A 17,462-nucleotide genomic window follows, 5' to 3' on the forward strand; every position below is an offset into this window, starting at 1 on the left:
TGGGTCCTTAAGGTCCGCAGGCAGTGACACAGAGACAGTGGGCGTGGGGTGGCCGTGGGGCTTCCCATAGTGAAACCTGGCAAAGAGAGGTACTGAGATGATTCTGGGTGGAAGGGAAGGAAAAAAACGTGCCTTGGGCATTGACTCTGTGGCTTGCCCTGGGCCTAAGAGGTAGTTCCTATTGTCACACACATTTTGCTGGATGAGGAAACTGAGGCTCAGGAACCCAAGTGAAATGACTTGTTCAGGATCATGCAGGAGGAGATGGGTAACAGGAATTTGAAGCAAGGTCCCAGCAAAGCAGGGATTACTGGGGTTGGGCGGGCCGACTTCTGCACTTCCCTCCCTCCTGCCGGGCTTGGGTCCCCCACTTGTCTTGACAACGGCCAGGCTTGTCACGGGGCTCCGTACAGCCCTCTCCACCCTCCCGGCTGCCAGCGTCCCGCCCCATTCCCTCCCAACCCCTGAAGGAGGAGGGGAGAGTGGGAGAGAGGAGGGGGGTCGGGGAGGCCCGTCTTTATAAAGGCGGCTGGAACAGCGCTGCCCGCCAGACCCCGCCGCCTGGATCCCCTGCTTTGCCCGCCGCCCCACGTGACCGCGCCGACCACCAGCTCCACCTCTGAGTGAGTTGCGGCGCGTCCCCATCCACCCCCAGACCCTCGCCCGGCCGCGTGGTCTACTGAGCCCGGGGTGGGGAAGAGAGCCCCTGAAGGAGGGCGCTGAAACGGGGGGCACCAGGCAGAAGCCCGACGACAGGTATTTAGGACCTGGAGGAGCCGGGAGAACCGGGAGCCGGAGGTCGGGCCGGCAGCTTTCTCCCTTGGCTCCTCCGGCTCGGGGCCTAGGAGACCGCAAGCCACCCCCGAGGAATGCGCGTGCAGCCGTTCCCATAGTAACGTGCAAGCCGCGCCCGCCCGCCGCAGAGGAAGAGGGATGTTGTTGGGCGAGGGGGGGCTTGGTCCCCGGGAGGTCCAAACTCGTCATGCGGTCGTTGCAAAAGCGAGCCGAGGAGGTCCCCTTCCTCTCCCCCGTGCCCCAAATCCTCTGGGAGCCAGAGCGCACGTCGCATGAGCCTCAGTTTCCGCGTCTGTCAAATGGAGGCAATGTTATTGGTTCCAAGTTCCCCGAAGAGCTATCTCAAGCTTAACGATCCCGGCCAGCCCCCTCTTTTGGTTGGCCATCCGAGGAGTGGGTTTTAGAGGCCCGGATGACTCCCGCGATCCCACCCCACCCCCAGGCCCGCTCGCCATGGCCCTCTTCGGAGCCCTGTTTCTAGCGCTGCTGGCAGGCGCTCAGGCTGAGCTCCCCGGCTGCAAGATCCGCATCACCTCCAAGGCGCTTGAGCTAGGTAAGAGTGGGGGCGGGCCGGGGCGGCTGTGGGAGGAGTCGCACCGGCAGGGCGTGCAGGAGCTAAGGGCCTCATTGCTGCTTCAGTGAAGCAGGAGGGTTTGCGCTTTCTGGAGCAAGAGCTGGAGACCATCACCATTCCGGACGTGCGGGGCCGAGAAGGCCACTTCTACTACAATATCTCTGAGTAAGTGGGGGCCGAGGGGGCGGGGTCTTGGTAGGGGGCGGGGCTTAGGAAATACCTACAGAGTCTCGAAGACAGGATGCCTGAGCGTAATGTGGGCGTGGCCAAATCGAGGAGGCTGGACTTAAGACACTGAATGAGGCCCGAAAAGATAAAGGCCTAGACTGCCTACAGAGGCGGGACCAAGGAGGTGGGCGTGGCCTAAAAATGTAGTAGGGACCGAGAAAAGTGAAGCCTAACCTGTGCAACTGAGGCTGGCCAAAGAGTTCCAGAGAGGCGGAGTCAAGAAAATTGCCGGTGGATGAGAGTGGGATGTAGGGCACCCGGGTGGAGCTAATGGGAGAGGTCAGAGGAACCAGAGATAAAGGCCTGTGGTTTAGGATAGTGGGGACAGGGTCTAGCAATCCCAGGGTGGGGAAGGGAAGGAAGACTTCTAAGAGAGGGGGTGAAGCTCACCTTTAACACCTGGGTCATGAGAAGTTAGTCTCTGACCCACCCAAGTCCAAGTTTTCGCCACCCAAGCACAGGTTGGGTACGTGAGGGGCAATGGAAGAATTCATTCTACCCACGCCAGCTTCCCCAGGCCTGGACTGGAAGAGGAAGGAATGAATTTGCTGTGGTTGGGTGGGGTCCCCTTTTCTTGGTCCTGAATTTGACCCTGAGGTCTCCTCCCACAGGGTGAAGGTCATGGAGCTGCAGCTGACATCCTCTGAGCTCCATTTCCAGCCAGAGCAGGAGCTCATGCTACAGATCAACAATGGCTCCTTGGGGCTGCGCTTCCGGAGACAGCTCCTCTACTGGTTCTTGTGAGGACCCGGCACCCTCAGGGCAGTGGAGGGCGGATCAGGAGGACTGGGGGTGCTGTGGAGCTGTGGGCAATCCTTTAGCCTTTTTTTTTCTGGCTGCGTTGGGTCTTCGTTGTTGCGCGCGGGCTTTCTCTAGTTGCGGCGAGCGGGGTTGACCCTGTTGTGGTACGCGGGCTTCTCATCGCGGTGGCTTCTCTCGTTGTGGAGCACGGGCTCTAGAGCGCAGGCTCAGTAGTTGTGGCGCAAGGGCTTAGCTGCTCCGCAGCATGTGGGACCTTCCCAGACCAGGGATCAAACCCGTGTCCCCTGCATTGACAGGCGGATTCTTGACCACTGTGCCACCAGGGAAGTCCCCCTTAGCCTTTCTGAGCCTCAGTTTCCTCATCTGTACAATAGGGACAATCTTACCCAATTCATAGAATGTCTGGTATACTGTGCAGAAGTAAATAAAGTCTTATTAAGAGCAGTCATGATGTAGAGGGGTGGGGAGGAGGGCAGTGAAGACTTGGTTAAGCTCTAAGCCAGAGTGAACATTAACCCTCCCACCCCCACCCCCACCGCAGCTACGATGGGGGATATATCAACGCCTCTGCCGAGGGTGTGTCCATCCACACCGCTCTGCAGCTCTCCCGGGATCCCACTGGCCGGATCAAAGTATCCAACGTCTCCTGCCAGGCCTCTGTCTCCAGAATGCATGCAGCCTTTGGGGGAACCTTCAAGTAAGCCCCATCCCCAAGCCCAGTGCACACCATTTGAGACCCACAGCCCATCTGCTTAGTGCAACGCACAATGTGCAGGCTTGGGAGTCAGACTAACTGGGTCTAAATCTCAGCGCCACCACTTCCTGGCTGTGTGACCTTGGGCAAGTCGCTGAAGCTCTGTAAGATAGGGATGGTAATAGGACCTACTTTATGAGATGTGAGGACTGTTTATCTTAATCTATATAAAAACATTTAGAACAGTACCTGACATATAGTATGGGCTAGCCACTTAGATAAGAACCATTGAGAGGACCAGCGTACACAGTGGTGTACTCGGGTGGGTGTGTACTTGGTTCTCAATAATAACCATTGAGAGGACCAGCGTACACAGTGGTGTACTTGGTTGGGTGTGTACTTGCTTCTCAATAAGTGGTAGCTCTTACTACTAATAACAAAAATAATAACATAGTTCCAGGTTTGGGGCTGAGAAGGGGAATTTGTGCTGGTTCTGGAAGAGGGTGGGGGAGAGAAAATGGTGGATTTATTATCTGGTGTTGGCCAATTTGGTCAATTTTTTATTTATTCAACAAAGTGTATGCCAGGCCCTGAGGATTTAAAAAGGAGCACAGAGCCTGACTGGAGGGACAAAACATTTGTCATTGGGGCCTTGAGAGAGGGACCAAGAAAGTACTCTGGAGAAGGGAGGTTCAGAGGAGGGTAATCCAGGAGGACTGCCTGGAAGAGGAAGCATCTGCACCCAGACGGGGAAATACAGGACAGGAGCATTGAGGGTGTAAGGGAGGACATGAGTAAGCATATGGAGCTGAGGATGCTCAGAGGAGATTTGAGGAACTCTGGGTAGATTCATTTGGCTGGTGGGGGAGAGGGTGGGAGAGGAGGTCTTGAGAATCAGCCTGGAGAAGGGGATTTGAGCCCAAGTCATGGAAAACCTCCACTAAAGAGGTGGTAATTTAAGTCAAAGTAGGGGTATTCCCCCCACCCCTCACCATCTCTGGATGCTGTGATTTCTCCCAGACCTGGGTTGGGGGTGGGGCAGGGTCTGGATTCACCTGGCCTCTCCTCTCCTCACAGGAAGGTGTATGAATTCCTCTCCACGTTCATCACCTCAGGGATGCGCTTCCTCCTCAACCAGCAGGTGTGGGCAGTGGCGAGTGGGGGGCAGGCGGTGTTGGGGGACAGCGGGGGTGGGCATGCCCTCTCTTTCGAAGACCCTGACTCTGGCCCCCACCTCCCAGATCTGCCCCGTGCTCTACCATGCAGGGACCGTGCTTCTCAACTCCCTGCTGGACACCGTGCCTGGTGAGTTGGTGCGGGTGGGACGGAGAGCTCTGGGCCCGGCCTTGGGTCTGGAGTGGGGCTGGGGAGGAGGCTGGGTGCGCAGCTATCAGGTAGCACCTGAGTAGGCCCCTTCCAAGCCCTGTGATGGGACAGCCCTGGGTTCAAATGTGGCCTCTGCCTTCCTGCGTGACCCAAGGTAAGTACTCACTTCTCTCACTTGGTTTCCTTGCCTGGCTGAGGACCACTCCCCCGGGTTGCTGAGGGTTGACTGAGGGCATGGCTGTCAAGATCCTTAATATGTGCTTGCTGTTGGGGCCTCATTTGTGTTCATCACCGGGCACTTAATAGGAGCTCAATTAACGTGAATTCTCTTTTCCTAAGCTATGAGATCATCACGCCACATACAAGGGGCACAGGACAGGAAGGAGAAGGCAGGGGAAACCAATGAGAGAAGGGAATCCCTTGCCATCTTGTTTAGTGACTTGATGAAACCTATGTACTGATAGTAGTAGTAGTAGTAATAACAACAACAACAACAATAATAATAGGGACTTCCCTGGCGGTTGAGTGGTTAGGACTCGGCGCTTTCACTGCTGTGGCCCTGGGTTTAATCCCTGGTCGGGGAACTAAGATCCCGAAAGCCGCCCAGTGTGGCACCCCACCCCCCAAAACAAAAAACCACCACAAAATTCCCACAATAATAATAGCTAACATTGTTGAGCACTTCCTGCACACCAGGCACTAAATGCTTTCCACGTAAAACTAATTTGATCCTCATAACAACCCTATGAGGGAAGTATTAGGATCACCATTCTATGAACGAGCAACTGAGGCCCAGAGAGCTTAGGCACCCTGCCCAGCATCATACAGCTTTGCGGGACTCAAGCCCCTCCCCGCAGTGCGCAGTGCTGTGGACGAGCTCGTTGGCATTGACTACTCCCTCGTGAAGGATCCCGTGGCCTCCGCCAGCAGTCTGGACATGGAATTCCGGGTGAGCTGTCTGGCTGGTGTGTGTAACCAGACCCCCTCCTTCTCCCCTACAATGCTGGTTTTAGTTCCCTAAAGCACAGCTCTGATGTGGCCCCTCCATTGCTGGGGACGCGGTGGCTTCCCACTGGCTACAGAATCAGGTTCAACTCCTGAGCCTGGCACTCAGCCTTGTTCATCTTGTCTGGCCCCAACTTTCTCACTTCATCCTGTTCCCCTGCAGCTACTAGTTCCAAAAAATGCCCTTCGCTTCCTACCTCAGGGCCTTTGCTCATGCTGTCTTCCCCCATCTTCCCGGAAGGAATTGAACATTCAGCTCTAACGCACACAATCTCATTTCATCCTCTCACAACCCTGTAAATCAGGCAGTGACGTTATACTCATTTTAGGGATGTGGAGACTTGCTCAGGGAGGCGATGGCACCTGTCCAAGGCCACTCAACTAGTATGTGGCCATTACCATTGCCCCTCCCAGTGGAGTGCAGCAGAATTGCAGAGCACAGACTCTGGAGCTAGAATGCCTGAAGGTCAGCTCCCAGCTCTGCCACTTACTGGCTGTGTGATCTTAAGCCAGTGGCTTAACCTTTCTATGCCTGTTTCCTCATACGTAAATGGAAATAATACAGTAAGAAAAGATAATCTCGGGACTTCCCTGGCGGTCCAGTGGTTAAGACTCCATGCTTCCACTGCAGGGGGCACAGGTTCGATCCCTGCTCAGGGAATTAAGATCCCACATGCTGCGTGGCAAGGCCAAACAATTAAGAAAAAAAAAGAGAAAATAATCTCATGGGATGTTATGTGGATTAAAGGAGTTGGTCTAGGTAAGGGGCACAGAAGAATTACTGTGTATGTAATTACTGCCGTCATTACTACCATCCAGTCTGCCGTCTACCATCTAGCAGCTGCCGTCATTACTACTATCTAGTCTCAAGGCCCACTCAAGTGCTACCTCCTCCTTGAACCCTTTGCTGAGCCTCCCTTCTCCAGTCTGATGGGATTGCTCCCTTGAAGCACTCCTGCTACCCTCCTTCCCATGCTTTTTAAGAAAAGTACCTGTTGAGTCCCCCAAGGACAGCAACCGGGTCCAACCCCCCACCATCCCCACAGGGCTTGGAGACATCTGGGTGCTGGGCTAGTCTGCCTTGGCCCTGACCCTGATCCTCCAACCCCAGGGGGCCTTCTTTCCCCTGGCCGAGGGCAACTGGAGCCTGCACAATCGGGCGGTGGAGCCCCAGCTGCCCGAGGAAGAGCGGATGGTATACGTGGCCTTCTCTGAGTTCTTCTTCGACTCTGCCATGGAGAGCTACTTCCAGGCAGGGGCCCTGAAGCTGTCGCTGGTGGGGGCCAAGGTATGCCAGGGTCTGTTTGTGGGATGAGCAAGAGGGGCCTGTGATGGAACTCCTGCCTTATCCCCAATTCCCTGGTCCAGGTGCCCCATGATTTGGACATGCTGCTGAGAGCCACCTACTTTGGGAACATCATCCTGCTGGTGAGTGTCAGCGGGAGGTAGGAACCTGGCCAGGGGGGTGGGCACGCCATCCGCACACCGTGATGGGACCAGTGAGGCAAGTAGAGCCCCCAGTGGCAGCTGTGGAGTAGACAGAAGGCCTGGCCTCCTGCCTGTGGCCACATCCGCTCGCTTGGCCAAGCCTGTTTCCAGGTCTGTGAAGGGGGCTTCCTGCCCCCGCTCCGTCTCCTTCACGAAGCCATGATGAGGGTGGGCTGAGAACCCAAGCTCGGCCAGGGTAGGGGCTTTCACAGCGACAGATGTATTATCCTTTTTGCTTATCTTTGCTTGTTTAATGGGGAGTTAAATTTTTTAAAGAAATAGTTCAGTGATCATTAAAGGACCTGTCCTTGGTTCTTCCTTGTAAATGATGGAGCTGAGATTTGAACCCAGATAGGAATCTGTGTGATTCCAAGTCACCCTGCCTCTCTCCTCTATACTATGCAACCTCCCAGAGTTGTCATGAAGATTAAATGAATTAATACATTTGGAGCAATTACAACAACAGAGGAAGTGCTCAGTCAACACCAGCTGCTCTGAATGCTGTCCTTGTCGTCATCATGATCGTGGCCAAGTGTTGTTAAGAGCATGGACTCTATTGCCAGACTGCCTGGGCCTGAGTCCCAGTTCTGCAACTAAATAACAACTTGGACAAGTTGCTTAACCTCTCTGTGCCTCAATTTCCCCATCTCACAAATGGGTGTAATTTAATACCTGCTTCACACAGTTATTGTGAGGTTTAAATGAGCTAATACACGTGAAGTGTTTGGTGAAAAGTAAGCACTTGGTCACTACACTGCCTGTAGAAGAAATAGCTCAGTCGTTTCAAGAAAAGAGATATGGCACGAAGCTTGAGATTTTTTTTTTGGCTACGCTGTGCGGCTTGCGGGATCCTAGTTCCCCGACCAGGGATTGAACCTGGGGCCACGGCACTGAAAGCGCCGAGTCCTAACCACTGGACTACCAGGGAGTTCCCTGGGATATTTAATGCAAAGAGACTGTCCCGGAGGAGTCTGGATTGGAGATGGGTCCTGAATACTGAGAACTCAGGAAAGCAGAAAGAGAAGGAAGGAGGCATTCCTAGAATGAAACATCCCCTTGTCTGAGCAAAGGCAGAGGCTGGACACAGTTCTGGAGGGCTCCAGAAGCCAGACCAGTCTTCCCATTTGTGTCTCTGGGCTCCCAGACAGTACAGCCACCCCCTCCTCCCCGGGGACTCAACAGGGAGGAGGACTTGACCCATCTGGAACTTGACCTGTCCTCCCTGCTCTGTCCCCAGAGCCCGGCAGTGATCAACTCTCCGCTGAAGCTGGAGCTGCGGGTCACGGCGCCACCACGCTGCACCATCAAGCCCTCGGGCACCACCATCTCTGTCACTGCCAGTGTCACAATCGCCCTGGTCCCACCCGACCAGCCCGAGGTCAAGCTGTCCAGCATGACCATGGTACGGACACCAGCGTCGGGGCTGTGACGGATCGGGGAGGAGGACTGCGGACACCCTTTGGGGCCGTAACACCACCCTCCCTACCTTCCTACACAGGATGCCCGTCTCAGTGCCAAGATGGCACTCCAGGGGAAGGCGCTGCGCACACAGCTGGACCTGCGCAGGTGGGCGAGCCTGTAACCTCTCTGAGCCTCTGTGTCTTCAGGATAATCACACCTGCCCCAAAATACTGGGGAGCTAAAATGCAGTCATACCTATAAGCCACTGGAGAGCTGGGGTCTTGTTAACGCATAAAAAGTGTTTCATTTTAGTGTAGTTTCTCTGCATTCTCACCACCCAGAGCAGGTATTATGAGAGATGACCAAGCTGGCCCAGCAAGGTTAAAATGACACACCTACAGTCACACAGCAAAGTGCACGAAAATAAGGATTTTGCACATCTTCGCTCTGTGATCTTAAAACAAGTCACTGTATCTTTCTGAGCTTCGTTTCCTTCATGCATTAAATATAGAAAATAGTAGCACCTACTTTCCAAGGACGTGCCGTCTGACGTGGCAGACACTAGCCACATGTGGCTGTTTACATTTAATTACAATTAAATAGTTCCTCAGTTGTTCATTCCTATAACCACATGTAGCTAATGGTTACTGTGTGGACAGTGCAGATACAGAACATTTTACAGAAAGTTCTATTGGACAGCGTTGTTCTAGGGAGTTAAATGAGATAACGCAGGGTGAGGTTAGGAGTCTAGATTCTGGAGACAGGTTCTGCAGTTTGCCAGCTATGTGACCTTATGCAAATTACTTAATCTCTCTGGGCCTCATTTGCTTCCTCTGTAAAGTGCAAATTGTAATAGTGCCTGTTTCTTAGGGTTGTTATGAGGTGGCATTTTAAGATAGTTTAATAATATTTAACTTTTTAACATGCACAGTATCTGGCAGGGAGTAAGCACTGAAAGTTTTGCTAAATAAACGTAAACAACACATGTAAAGCCATCAGCATAAGTCTAGCTTATAGGAGGTACTCCACAAATAAAAGGTAGCAGACTTGAAATTAAACAAACAAAAAAAAACTGGAAAAAAAAGTAGCAGACTTGGAGAAAAGGCGACTCAAAGAGGGAAAAATGACTCACCCAAGGATACACACCTGGAAACTGGTAGAACCCCCTGGAAAGGTTTGTAGGTGTAACATGTAAGACTGAAACTCAGGGGCTTTGGGTGGGTAGAGGCCTGAGTGGCCTGGAGAAGGTGGAGCTTCCAAGGGCTCGTGCCCACTGGACCCTTCTTTTTTCCCCACAGGTTCCGAATCTACTCAAACCAGTCTGCATTAGAGTCGCTGGCAGTGAGCTGGGAATTGAGGCGGGGGGGGCGGGCCAGGGCTGGGATTGAGGTGGGCAGCGAAGGCGAGCCCACCCTCTACAGGCTGCCCTAACTTCCTCCCTCCTCCCTCCCAGCTGATCCCACTGCAGACCCCTCTGAAGACCATGCTGCAGATTGGGGTGATGCCCATGCTTAATGGTAGGGCTGGGGGAAGTGAGGAGGGAGGGGGAAAGGACAGGGGAGCCAGGTGGGCCCAGATTGAGCTGGCTGTTCCCATCCACAGAGCGGACCTGGCGTGGGGTGCAGATCCCACTCCCCGAGGGTATTGACTTTGTGCGCGAGGTGGTGACGAACCACGCGGTGAGTAGGGGTGCGATGGGGAAGGAGGGCAGAGCCTTCCCCTCCCTCTACAGCTCTCGTGTGCCCTCCGTGACCTGATCCTAGCTTCTCCCTTATCAACTGCCTCTTCTTATTTTAATCTTACATCAGATTCGTCCAGCCCTTTGCACCGGCTGTGTCCTCACCTTGGAACACTCTTCCCTGATTCTACCCTCAGTGCCTACTAATCTTTCAGGTCTTAGCTAAGAGCTCATCTCCTCCAGGAAGCCCTCCTTGACCTCCACAGGCTGTGCTCCTGCAGCCTCTGTTTCAGCACCCTTCATAGGGAGTTATAAGAACCGCTCTGCTGCTCCACCTCTCCCACTAGATTGAGGCCAGGGACTCTTGTCTCCGTCTCTAAACCCTGCTCTCGGTAATGGAATGAAGAGACTCCCTTCTCTGCCTCCCTGCACAGGGTTTCCTCACCATCGGGGCTGACCTCCACTTTGCCAAAGGGCTGCGAGAGGTGATTGAGAAGAACCGGCCTTCCAACACCAGGGACCCCCTAGCACCCAGTGCCCCGCCACCCTCCATGGCAGCTGTCTGAGTCCTCAACCCCGACCCTCGCAGCTGCATTCAGGACTCCACCGTCTCTCATCCCCTCCCTCACCCCATCACAGCCTCTAGTGTCCTCTAACCCCCAGTGCCACAGAGAAGATGGGGTTTTAAGCTGTACCCAATTTAATTCCATAATCACAGTCAATCCATCAATTACAGTCCGTCCACCCTCCCCGTGGGCTGTCCTGAGCTCTGTTGTGTTCCTGGGATGCGATCAGTGCCTTGAGGGCATTCTTTAAGCAGGGAGGGGGCCAGGCCTCACCCCAGTGAGTTATAAAGTGCAAACTCCCCCCAGACTGTATATGTGAGGCGCTGGGGCCAGGTCTGGGATGCACAGGGCTGCGGAGGCGGGTGGGGTCAGTTCTGGAGGCAGGGATCTGCCCCACAGGGGCATTTTGCATAAAGGAGGACCTCCCTCCCGGCAGGAGAGGCTGGGAAGGGCTGGATCAGGCAGTGGGGGGCTGCTCCCATGGTCATCAGTATGGCTGCTTATTCAGGAAGCGGGAGAACATGGTGAGGGCAGCCTGGGGCTTGTCAGTGGGGACCATGTGTCCGGCACCCTGAAGGGCAAAGCTTCGTGAGATTCCTTCCCTGTACAACCCCTGCCCTTGGGTGCTTCCTTCATCCTACTGGACCCCTCTAGCCAGTGACCTTCCTGCTCCCCCAATCCATCTGTTTTTCCCATCTTCCCCCGAAAACTTGCCCTTCCACGGGCCAGATGGTAACCCAGCATAAAAGGAGGTCAGAAGGAAAGGACAGGTGGGTCCTGCCCCATCCCCCCAGCCCCCCTAGTCCTCACCAGGCCCAGGCCCTACCTTGATGGTAAGAAAGGCGATGTGGGAGAACTCCTTCACGAAGCCAGCGATCTGCTCTCCACTGTCCCCGTAGTCCACCAACCAGGGCCGGCGCTGTACCTCCATCTGCCCCACCAGGAAAGACTTAGCAGCCTGTAGCTGCCCCGTCATCTCTGCTCACAGCCACCAGCAAGACCTCAGGGGCCGGGAACTCCTCCAGGTTTGCCCCCTCTGTCTGCCAGAGCCACGCTGCACTACCCCTGTACCGGCCCAACCCCAGGGCTGGGACCCCGGGCTCACCTTCTGGTTGAGGGAATCCACAAACCACTCATCTCCCATGAAATTGCAGGCCATGTCCACATCTCCGTTGTACAGCAGGATCCGGTATTTCTGAAGCAGGGCAGGTGAAAAATGGGGGGTTTGGAATAAGCCCAAACCCCAGCCCTTCCCCAGTTCAAGCCCTACCCCTCAGGGAATTCAAGAGGCCCAGCTAAACAGCATAAACCAGGAAACGCTTGTGTTTTCTGACCACTTCCTACCTGCCCAGTGCTCTGCTAAATGCTTTCCCTATGAAGGTAGTAGATACCATCAATAACCCCATTTTATGGATGGGGAAATCAAGTCTCAAGATATATGAGAAACTTGCCCAGAGTCACCTGGCTAGTAGGCTAGTAAACGGACTTGTACTCAGGCAGTCTGACCCCAGAGCCCATGCTTGAACCACTGTGCTGTACAGAACCTGGTCCTACCCCAGCTCTGCCAGTATCTCCTAGGTGACCTTGGACAAGGCCCTCTCCCACCTCAGACCCCAGTCTGCCTCTCTGTAATACGATCTGACTAGCTCTTCTCACCCTAATGGCTCCTTGGCTGACGCGGACCTCTCTGCCCCCTCCAGCAGAGCAGCATAAGGTGGGGACAGAGCCAGGTTCAAATCCTGACCCTGCTGACCACAGGACCTAGGGCAAGTGACTTCACTTCTTGGAGTTTCAGCTTCCCCTGTCCCGAGTGGCGCCCTGAAGGAGCCCCCGCCTCGCCACACTGCTCCAGGGTCCTGAGGCTGCTGGTGGACCCAGCTGTGCTGGCCCCACTCACCTGTGCGGCCAGCAGCTTCAGGTACTGGGAACACATGGTTTGGTAGAGACGGCGGTACTGGATATTCACCAGGAAGCTGCAGGAGCACGCGGGCAGGAAGACCAGGCCCAGGTTGGGGGAGAAAAAGGGACAATAGATCAGACGCCCTCCCCTATCCCCTTCTATTCCCAAGCTCCAGCCCAAGAGGCAGATAGCTGGGATTCAGTCCCTCCTTGGGCATGTAACCTCTCTAGGACTTATCTAGATGGGGGGGAGGGACTGGAATTCAGAGGTCCCCAACTCTCCTCCATTTAGAAATGTACAGGGACACTTTGTTACAATGGCTGGGCTGCACTGGCATGAGTGCATAAGGGCTCGTGCTGACCAATCAGAATGGAACTGAGTGGCCCCTGCTGTGCCAGGCGTCACCCTCTTACTTGTAGGGATCATAGGAGATGTGGGCACCTAGGGTGGTACTGGAGTCAGGGAGGGGCTGGGGATGGGAACGTCTTTTTACTAAATACCATTTAAGTAATTGATACTTTAACAACCAATGTGGCTGCTTAAGAATGAAGTGGCTGGGACTTCCCCGGTGGTCCAGTGGTAAAGAATCCGCCTTCCAATGCAGGGGACGTGGGTTGGATCCCTGGTCGGGGAACTAAGATCCCACATGCCTCGGGGCAACTAAGCCAGTGCCACAACTACTGAGCTCGCACGCCTCAACGAGAGAGCCTGCATGCCGCAAACTATAGAGCCCATGCGCCACAACTAGAGAGAAGCCCGTGCGCAAAAAAAGAATGAAGTGGCTGGGGGAATTCCCTGGAGGTCCAGTGGTTAGGACTCCTGCGTTTTCACTGCCAAGGGCTCGGGTTCAATCCCTGGTTGGGAACTCAAAAAAAAAAAAAAAAAAGAATGAGGTGGCTGAATATCAGTCAACTTCGGGGGGGGGTCAGAGACCTTGAACATCCTATTGTACAATTCGGTCACACCCCAAACACCCTCTGTGTCCCCACTGAGAAACCCTAGCCAAAGGATCCCTGGGGACAACAGCCCACCACCCCCCAGGCCACAAGCGGTCACAGAAACCCACTTGCACACGTCCCAGCGGGGCAGCTGCTCGGGGATGTGGAGGGCCTTCCGCACAAGAGGGTTGTTGAGGTAGGTGGAGGCGGCTGTGGTGTTGGTGCAGGGGGGGTCCAGGCGCACCTCTCCCGCAGAACGCAGCAGTGCCTGGGGGGGGCACAGAGGGTCAGGATCTTTGCTTCCCTGCCCTGTCCCTCCCCACCCTGCTGGGAGGTAAGCGTGGGCCCTTGCACACCTGATGCCACATCTGCTTGGGTGGCAGGCGAGTGAAGATGTTGCCCAGATCCTGGACCACGACAGTGTCCTTCTCGTACCTGCAAGTGAGGTCGGGGGATGAGTGCCTGAGCCTCCAGATGGGACTGGGGTTGGCCCAAGGGGCACACGGCAGGGCCCACCTTAGATGGCTGGGCACCCCCCCAGCACATGGAGCGTAGAGGTTGTAGACGTTGAGGCCGGAGCTGCCCACGATGTGGGACACTTCCTGAAGCTGCAATGATACCCCAAAAGCCACCATGCTTTACAGAATCCTGGCCTCCCCATGACCTCCCCAACAGCGCCCTAAAATTTATTGCTCTCCTGCTTCGCTTGGTCACTACCCTTTCCCCCCTTTCTTCACAGGCAGGGAAACTGAGGCTCAGTGGAAGGAATCTGCTAGTCCCGGGTCCAAATCCTAAGGCCTCTACTTCCTAGCACTGTGACTTCAGGCAAGCGACTTCGACACGCTTGGCCTCAGTTTCCTTATCTGGAAAATGTGCCTAATACCATCTCCCTTGAAGGAGACTCTTGAAGATGGAACAATCCACGCTGCCGTAGCCGAGCACAGTCCTGGCACATCGCAGACGATGGATGAGTGAGAAGCCCCTTCCCCTCACAGGGAAGTCACAGGAAGTGGTGTGGGAACACATGCATACTCATGTGTCCCAGAGGACATCGAATTGCTGAAGGGTGCAGGATAGGAAACCACAGGGGGACGAGGGGGAGGAGTCCCCAAAGGGGATGTGGTCCCCTTCTCAGGATGGGGGCCGTCAGGGGTGACGGAGGGCAGGGGCAGAACCTCACATTGGTCACGCATTGTGGGTCTCTGTTGTCGTAGAAGTTACACTTGTTTTGAGAGCAGCAGTGGGTCTGGAGGGAAGACCAGAGCCTGTAGGAGATGAGTGAGATTTGCTGAGGCCCATGGTGGGCAGAGAAGGCAAACACCCCATCTTCTCAACCTCCCGTCACGGCCTGGACCCAAGGGACCTAATCCCAGGGAACAATGACATTTATCACAGGGCGTGGTATGTAGCTCCCAAACCTGGCTGCCCTGGGCCATGCTGCAGCCCTCCTTCGTCCCTTTACACTCTGATGTCTATGCTTTGGCCTTTCAGCACCAAAACCTTTCTAGCAAACCCAGCCCCGCCTTCTGCTCATCAACCAGGGTAGGACCCAGGATATCATGTGCCTGGCGGACAGACCTGAGGTCCCATGACCTGCTGCGCCCCAGAGATTGCCCAACGGTCCCCTCCCATACCTGTTTCCCAGAAGACCATGGTAGTAGGCGAAATAGACCAGGGAGTTGTCATTCTGCTCATAGCAGGAGAGTCCATTGCCCACAGCCAGCCCCTGTGAAACACCCAGGGCGTTAGCTCATCTGGACGGTGAGGAAGAAGAGCCTCCCTTGACCTGCACCCAGACCTTCAGCAGTCTGGAAACTGAAACCCGGGCTGGCTTGTGGGAGTGGGTGGAGGCGGGGGAGGCCACTCAACGTAAAGAATGGAGCTGGCAGCTTGAGGAGTAGGTTCCCTGTTGTGGAAGGCACGCAGGCCGGGGAGAGGCCAGCTAGTGGCAGGAATGTTATGAAGGAAGACTGGGTTGGAATGGAGGCGCTGACCTGTTTGACCTTTGCTAACCACAAGGCTATGACCCCAAGATGCCTCCCTTCCCTCCGGCAGCCTCCCTGCACCTGAAGGTTCATGCTGGGGTCCTGCATGACCAACACTGCCAGGGTGGGGATGTAGATGCCGGCATAGCTCTCTCCCGTCAGGAAAAGCTCGTTGTCCTTGTATTCCGGGAAGAGGCGGAAGAAATCTTTAAGGGCTTCAAAATTGCTCTGGGCCACCTGGGGATGGCAGGATGGAGGGAATCGGGAAGTGTTGGTGTTTGAGCTAGAAAGAATCTCAGGGATAATGACACCAACCCATCCTGTTTGTACAACAGGTTGTGACTTGTCCAAACCACACCACCTAGCACACAACAGAGCCACGGATGGACTCCAAGGGCATGCTCTTTCTCTCCCCGCATCATGCCACCCAGCAAGGCTGGGGCACGTGGGCAGGCAGCGGACTCACCTCGGTGTCATTGGTTGCATAAGACTTGTCATCGGAGTAGGAAAAGCCCACCCCAGCTGGGGACTCGAGGTATAACACATTGGCAATCTACAGGGGAAGTGGAAACGGGCTAAGGAGGGCTCCCCACCCCATCCCAGTGCCCAGACACCCCCACAGGACCCACAGAGGCGGCGATACCAGGTTCCAGGAATAGGGGTTGTACTCCAGAGTGGCACCATCTGGCTGGATCTGCGGAGGAAAGAGATGGCTAAGTCCCGAGAGCCAGCTGGGGGTAGGGAAAGAGCCACCGTGCTGAGTACTGTACAATCGGGCAAAATCCCCGAAAGGTACTAATAGTCAAGCCAATGGTACAGATGAAGAAACTGAGGCTCAGGAAACGGACACATCTTCAGAAGATCACAAAGTCCTTTTCTCCTTCTTCCCCGCTTCTTTCCTTTGGGAACTGTCCCCTCCCTGCCCCTTACCAGGGGTTACCGAGCTGCTTTCCACTCACCAGGAAGGGGCCGTGCTCGGTGAGGAGGCCGTCTAGGGAGCTACAGCCCGGCCCTCCATTGAGCCACAGCACCACAGGGCTGCTCTTGGGATCCTTCTGGGACTCCACAAACCTGGGAGGGAGTCAGGCTAGGATGGGTGCAGGTGGGGGGAGGGCTCCTTCCAGCCCTCCCTGCTCCCAGGCTCCTTCAGGGGTCTTAAGAACACCCCCACCCCCACCCCCATGCCCAGGCTCCCCTGGTGGCGCAGTGGTTGAGAATCCGTCTGCCAATGCAGGGGACAAGGGTTCGATCCCTGGTCCGGGAAGATCCCACATGCCGCGGAGCAACTAAGCCCGTTAGCCACAACCACAGAGCCTGCGCCCTAGAGCCCGCGAGCCACAACTACTGAAGCCCGCGCGCCTTGAGCCTGTGCTCCATAACGAGAGAAGCCACCGCAAAGAGAAACCCGCGCGCCGCAACAAGAGAAAGCCCACGCGCAGCAACGAAGACCCAACACAGCCAAAATAAGTAAATAAATAAAACAAATTTATATAAAAAAAAAGAACCCCCCCTCCCTATCATCTCCCCCGGTGGGCATCGCAGTGTCCCTCCCAACCCCGCCCTGGAAGGCAGGGCTGCAGACCAGTAGTGGAGGTGCTTGGAGCCGGAGCCTCTGAGGTAGCCAGAGTACTGGCGGAAAGACGGCTGCTTGGTCAGCCCTGGCAGGTACTGGATCTCGTCCTGGTCGGGGGCTGCCTCGCTTCGGGGCGCCCAGGAGAGCAGCAGCAGCAGGAGGAATGGCGGCGACAGCGCGGCTCGGACCATCTGCGGCAGGAAGCGGGTGCCGGCTGTTTACTCGCTCGCTAGCTGCTCAGCCGCCCCTCGGGAAGAGCTGGCGGCTCATCAGCGAGGGAAGCCCAGGCCCAGTCCCAGCTCCCACCCGCTGAGCTTCCTCCGCCGCGCCGCGCCGCGCCCCGCCCCGCCCCGGGGGCTCCTGGATCCCTTCCAGCCTCCGGGATCTCTTCCAGCCTCCGGAGTCCCCTCACCTCTGCTGCCCCGCGTCCTTGCTCTCCCGGAGGTGGCCCGCGACGGGAAGTCATGTGTACTCCGAGTCACGTGTGCTCCAGCGTCACGTGACAGTCTTCCTCCTGCCCATCCCGCCCCCACGTCCTCGAGCACCCGG

General features: G+C 55.7%; 2 protein-coding genes across 2 annotated transcripts; one reads left to right on the top strand and one right to left on the bottom strand.

Annotated features, from left to right (window-relative positions):
• The first annotated feature begins 502 nt into the window (after positions 1-502).
• Positions 503-10,523, top strand: PLTP (phospholipid transfer protein). Its single transcript, XM_060030717.1, has 16 exons — positions 503-623; positions 1,238-1,348; positions 1,435-1,534; positions 2,209-2,337; positions 2,901-3,056; positions 4,131-4,194; positions 4,295-4,358; positions 5,237-5,328; positions 6,496-6,672; positions 6,753-6,812; positions 8,110-8,274; positions 8,371-8,438; positions 9,572-9,614; positions 9,727-9,790; positions 9,876-9,952; positions 10,386-10,523. Exons 2-16 carry the CDS (start codon positions 1,249-1,251, stop codon positions 10,515-10,517), a joined length of 1,491 nt encoding a protein of 496 aa, XP_059886700.1. The 5' UTR covers positions 503-623; positions 1,238-1,248; the 3' UTR covers positions 10,518-10,523.
• Positions 10,524-10,620: 97 nt separating this feature from the next.
• Positions 10,621-17,417, bottom strand: CTSA (cathepsin A). Its single transcript, XM_060030718.1, has 15 exons — positions 17,326-17,417; positions 16,923-17,104; positions 16,300-16,411; positions 15,984-16,034; positions 15,807-15,893; positions 15,422-15,577; positions 14,990-15,081; positions 14,536-14,620; positions 13,872-13,963; positions 13,712-13,790; positions 13,484-13,623; positions 12,415-12,490; positions 11,623-11,712; positions 11,344-11,448; positions 10,621-11,088 (listed from the first exon to the last, which is right to left on the bottom strand). Exons 1-15 carry the CDS (start codon positions 17,377-17,379, stop codon positions 11,005-11,007), a joined length of 1,485 nt encoding a protein of 494 aa, XP_059886701.1. The 5' UTR covers positions 17,380-17,417; the 3' UTR covers positions 10,621-11,004.
• Positions 17,418-17,462: the final 45 nt, after the last annotated feature.

Source organism: Delphinus delphis, chromosome 15, assembly GCF_949987515.2.
Source record: "Delphinus delphis chromosome 15, mDelDel1.2, whole genome shotgun sequence".
In the NCBI taxonomy this organism is placed as follows: Eukaryota; Metazoa; Chordata; class Mammalia; order Artiodactyla; family Delphinidae; genus Delphinus; species Delphinus delphis.